Source organism: Lolium rigidum, chromosome 3 (genome assembly GCF_022539505.1).
Source record: "Lolium rigidum isolate FL_2022 chromosome 3, APGP_CSIRO_Lrig_0.1, whole genome shotgun sequence".
Classification (NCBI taxonomy): Eukaryota; Viridiplantae; Streptophyta; class Magnoliopsida; order Poales; family Poaceae; genus Lolium; species Lolium rigidum.
This window is the reverse complement of record NC_061510.1, coordinates 56,164,149-56,169,411: the sequence shown is the minus strand read 5'-3', so window position 1 is coordinate 56,169,411 and position 5,263 is coordinate 56,164,149. Positions and strand designations below refer to the sequence as shown.

General features: G+C 46.2%; 1 protein-coding gene across 1 annotated transcript; it reads right to left on the bottom strand.

Annotated features, from left to right (window-relative positions):
- Positions 1-823: 823 nt before the first annotated feature.
- On the bottom strand, positions 824-5,060 carry LOC124701636 (low affinity sulfate transporter 3-like). The gene is made up of 11 exons (XM_047233733.1): positions 4,418-5,060; positions 4,072-4,120; positions 3,575-3,957; positions 2,785-2,850; positions 2,454-2,684; positions 2,237-2,363; positions 1,870-2,156; positions 1,584-1,777; positions 1,416-1,501; positions 1,255-1,331; positions 824-1,154 (listed from the first exon to the last, which is right to left on the bottom strand). Exons 1-11 carry the CDS (start codon positions 4,736-4,738, stop codon positions 1,002-1,004), a joined length of 1,974 nt encoding a protein of 657 aa, XP_047089689.1. The 5' UTR covers positions 4,739-5,060; the 3' UTR covers positions 824-1,001.
- Positions 5,061-5,263: the final 203 nt, after the last annotated feature.

Genomic DNA, 5,263 nt, shown 5'->3' with positions numbered 1-5,263 from the left:
TGCTGCTCCCTCTAGTAGCAAAACCGCATTGCCATGTGATCTGGGGAGCTGTGTGATTCCTTTGATTAAGGGGAGACCGGGAGATTCCGATTGATCAGATCACATGAATTTGTGCTGTAATAATACATTTTAAAAAATCTGTTCTCATTGCTTTCATAGATATGTACCAAAGGTCAAAGGCCATAGAAGAAGAAAACATTTAAAAGAATCAGATTGGAGGGAGTAGTTCTATCTCCAAGTATAATTTGAGAGCCACCTGGGATCATGGATTCAAATTCGATTAGTATATGAGGATCACGGTCCAGCAAATGATTGGTCAAGTAACTTTAGCTGAAGACTTTTTCCACAGGAGTGGTGTTTTGGCACATGAAAGCATATGCTCCCTTTATTTTGAAATGTATGTTACACATGTTTTAAAATTTCAAAAAAGTTGAAACGAAAAATTGGCACGTACATCTTCACATGTTACACGCTCACAAAGTCGTTTCATGAAAAATCGACTTGTCGTGTGGCTTGTGTAAAAAAGAAAAAATTCAATGCTTAAAATAAGGCTTTCGAGAAGACAAATTTTCTCTTTTTTACATAGACCACAAAAAATATTGATTCCTCGTGAAACTTGACAAACACATGTATATTATGGAGATGTACATGTAGAACTTTTTTTCAAAAAATTTCGACCGTTCGAAACATAATTTTTTGGTATAGGGAGCATATGCACCCGGGAGCCGAATTGAATTTCCGCTTTTTCCACGCATTATACTGTCTCGTGAGATCTTAGAAGAAACCAATATACTTCACTGCACACTATGTACTACTATATATTAAGTGACTACAGTCACAAAAAGATGACTGCATAACACTTCAGTTAACTTCATTACTATGCAAACATACTTTTCTGTCGCTGTTACAATACTGTCTGTCTGTGAGTATTTGATTGGCTGTAAACCATGTTCAGTGGATACAAATCCGCACCACATGGTGTTATTTTTACTACCATACACTCAACACTCCGTTGCACTGCCCTTATGCTCAGTTAGGCATCCTTCCACTGCTTCACTCACTGTCAGGAAAATCCATTCTTCTCCTATTCTGTCAACAACGTGCCCAAGTTTCATCTTCTGAATTGCTTGCCATCCTGGACTGGCGATAGCGATCTGCGGATAGTTATTGGAACACAAGAGTTAGAATGTTTTTACTAAGTAAACTGTAAATACTTGTAAACACATCAATATGCTCATCAGTTCATCACTTCACCTGTATGCCTAGAGACACCAGGTCCTTATGAATTTCTTCCAATCCCACAAGTCCTGAGGTGTCGATGTTTACCACATCTGCAGAGCAGAAGCATGAATCAGACATGTTCTGAAGTTTTAAGTATCACTGCAGTAACTGAAAACTTCTTTGTAGCAACTTACTTGACATGTCAAGTACAACTGAGTGCACCCTCTCCCTGGCCTTTTCATTGGATGCCTCCACTTCTGCCCTTACCCATTCTATGATCCTGAATGAATAACACGTATTAAGCATTCACACCGAAATTTTTATGAAGTGAAGTGAGGTTTATTTTCTGTGATCATTAGTACCTTTCTTTGATAAACGTTGCATTGATGAAGCATAGGAAAGATGTATCAATGCGTATGACTTGTATAGCTGGTGTTCGGCATGCCACAGGGTACTGCCTGACACTGCAAAATATGTTTGTTCCTTGTAGCCTGCCTAGAACCTCTACCTGAGGCCGGATTGACTGTATGATGATCTTTGCAAAGGAGATGGCAAGCTGCAATATCAGCCCTTAGCAAGTCAGTAAGGTGAAAGACATTATGCAAATGTAATTTGATAATTGAGTTTAAGGTATATCAATCATCTTACTGCAACTCCAAGCCCAATCTCCACGGACCCAAAGAGCACGCCAACGAATGCACCAAGGCATATGAGAAAATCCATCTTGTCAACTTTCCATATGCTCCAAGCTTCTCTAATGTCAATCAGTCCAGGGAGCGCTGACAAAATGATGGACGCTAGCACTGCCATGGGTGTGTAGTAGAGGAGCTTCATGAACAACTCCAAGGCAATAAGCACCGTGACGGCCATGACGATATTGGAAATCGTCGACCTGGCACCTGCGCTGAAGTTGACAGCAGTTCGAGAGAATGAACCTGCAAACGTCCGTCAGACACATTGCCAGCCTATTTTGTTTCTTGTCAGAATATTACAGGCATTTAATCATAATGCTCACCTGTTGCGACATAGCACGAGGACATAGATCCAGCAATATTTGAGCATCCCATCGCTATCATTTCCTTATTTCCATCAAGCTTATACCCTTTTATAGAGGCGAAAGATCGTCCGACGGCAATGGCTTCCTGAAGCAGGCAATACAAACTTGTCCCAGTCAGTTCAGTATGCATTTCTGTAGTGCAAACACCTGCTGGATTGTGTATGACAACAATTACCGTGAGTGCGATCACCGCACAGATGATGGCAATCTTGGCGCATTCTGTGGTGTAGGGTCCGTTCAATTGTATCTGCTTGACTGAGCTCGGGTTCAGCCCTGCGTGCACCTCGCGGATGATCTTCACGCCATGCTTGTCTGCTCTTGTGGCGTAGACCATGGCCGTGGACAGGATAACCGAGACCAACGGTGAAATTGCAGACAGCCAGAAGAGCTTCTTGTACCTCCTCCCCTGGAATTCCATTTGGACCGCCGTTCATTCATGTTAGCAAGAACAGTATACGAAATATGTGTCTCTGAACTCGACAGAACAGAGTTTCGAGTCTTCTTACGATGAAGCGTGTGGCGAGGATGAATATGAGAAAGGAGCATCCGATGAGGAAGTTGCCCGGGTGCCACTGCCATCAGAAAAGGGAGATATCATCAGTCACACTAGATACATGCAGTGCAGAAGGCCAGATATTGAACAGTGTGCACACAAAGGTACACGCTATCTTTGTCGAATACTGGTTTCCAAAAACTAAACGGTGTGCATACATGTGGTTATGTTCCTACTCCACTGAAACATGGTACCGTACTGTCAAATTGCATAGTCGTATACAGTCTGGTTGATTGTCTTTAGCTCTAGGCTTGTAGCTCCCGTGATATCTCTTATCTTTAACTGAGCTGGGTTATTTAAAAAAAGAAAGAGTCGATCTAGGCGCTGAATTCTTAGCCAGATGTATGTACAATTTTTCTTTTTCTTTCAGGTGATAACTCCAAGAGTGGTTCCAGGTTACGACATAAGAACATCCATCCAACTGATAAAGGGCGGCGTTGCCTGTGTTATTATGGCCCTTGTACCTTTATGCGTCACGGGGAAACTTTGGGAAATTAAAACCTGCTTCGTCCCTTCCTATTTTATTGCAGAGAAAACAAGCAAAATCTGGGAAGTCTTGCTCAGCACAAATTTTTCCGTGAAGTCTAATATATATATCAAGTTGATAAACACGATCTAGCATACTAAATAGCAGACGAGAAAACGAAACGTATGCGCTGATGTATGTTACTAGTAACTTTGTTCTGTTCAGTTCAGTATCCGTTGGCTAATCTTGTTGCCTTGTGAGTGAGAAGTTGACTCACGGGGTCGTGTAGCGCAGAGAAGACGGCCTTGGCGACGGAGACGACGTCGGTGCTGTTGGTGAACTTGCTCAGGCCGAGCAGCCCCTTGAGCTGCTGCAGGCCGATGACGATGGCGGCGCCGCCCATGAACCCGACGATGGCGGCGTGCGACAGGAAGTCCACCAGGAACCCCAGCCTGAAGAGGCCGAAGGAAACCTGGAAGACGCCCGCGAGGAAGGTGACGGTGAACACCAGCGTCCGGTAAGTCACTGGGTCGGTGGCGGGGTCGACGATCTTCTGCACCATGGACGACAGAAGCAGCGAGACCACAGCGACGGGGCCGATGGCGATCTCCCTCGACGTCCCCATCACCGCGTAGATCAGCGGCGGGACGACGCTCGTGTCTGCATGTCATCGTACGTAGCAACAATGATTCAGAACAGTGAAAGAACAAAACAGTGGCGATGAGAATTATGAAGTTCAGGGGGATGAATTGTGATCGAGCCGTGGATGCTTACAAAGACCGTACTGCGGATCCAGCTTGGCAAGATTGGCGTATCCAATGCTCTGTAGACGGTAGCAAGCCATTTCCAAGCATTGTCAGATAAGGAAATGATTTCGTTCTAGGCAAAAACTATAATTGATGTTCGTTCTTGCTGTTAACACCAGCTGCTGAAGATTTTAGCATGACTTTAATTAGGGCAAGAAAGTTTTCTTGTCGCCGAACAAGTGATAGATGCAGGTCAAAAGTTGTTTCTAGGAGACGTGTGCTGATCACAAAAGCTATAGCTATTGTTACGTGGAAGAAGAAACCGAAGCGACCGACACACACACAACAAGCTAGCAGTCAGCGGTGCTACGTACCTGTGGGATCCCAAGGCTGGCAAGTGTAAGGCCAGCCATGACGTCGCTCCGGAAGGACTTGAGATCGTAAGTCTTCCCCCACTGCAGCACCGGGAACACGGCCTGCAGCGCCGTCAGGGCCCACGCACACCGGCGAGCACCGCCGCCGTCGCCGTTGGTCCGCCGTGGGCGGAACGCCTTGCCGACGACGCCGACGAGCTCGTCGCGCAGGCTCGGCGGGTTGGGGCTGTTGAGGACTAGGCCGGCCGTGGCCGGCCGCCTGCTAGATACATCGAATGCCGGCACGGTGACCGGCATCTCGACGGCTGCCATGGACTCCATGACAGACGGGGTAACTGAAGTGTTTGGGGGAACTCCTACCTCCTCCTTGGGACTTAAAAGGGGCTGTCGTTGATGCCTGGACTAGCTAGCTGTTGTTGGATAGATGGATGGAGAATCTCTCCAGGTGAAGTGACACGATCGATGATCACTGCGGGACGAATGGCTGGTAGATTTCCTCTCGTGTAAACATCACTAGAGACGAGTAGTCAAGGTCTCAGGGATAGGATTGTGAGATATGATTCTTGGGAGCAAGTAGCGGACATCCATGCACGGGATCGATGAGCCTGCAGCCCTCCAAGAGGAAGAAATTCTCTCTCGGAGGTGTACATGTGCCGGAGCAAATTGACAGGTCTGGGTGCTATTTATGGGTGTGTGTGCGGTAGTGGTGCCATGGACAATGCACGCAAAGCTGGCCACATGCATCTTTCTCGGTGGGCTCGAACGGCACTTTCACTGATTCTTCGATGATTGGCTGTGCCGCTGTTGCTGCTGCATCTTATTTGTACTACCAGTACAAAGCTAGCT

Coding starts and splice junctions, on each gene's coding strand:
- LOC124701636 (XM_047233733.1), bottom strand. CDS start 4,738: ATGGAGTCCATGGCAGCCGTCGAGATGCCGGTCACCGTGCCGGCATTC. Junction 2,851..3,574: donor TCTCTGCGCTACACGACCCC/GTGAGTCAACTT, acceptor TTCTGATGGCAG/TGGCACCCGGGCAACTTCCT. Junction 1,502..1,583: donor GCAACGTTTATCAAAGAAAG/GTACTAATGATC, acceptor TTATTCATTCAG/GATCATAGAATGGGTAAGGG.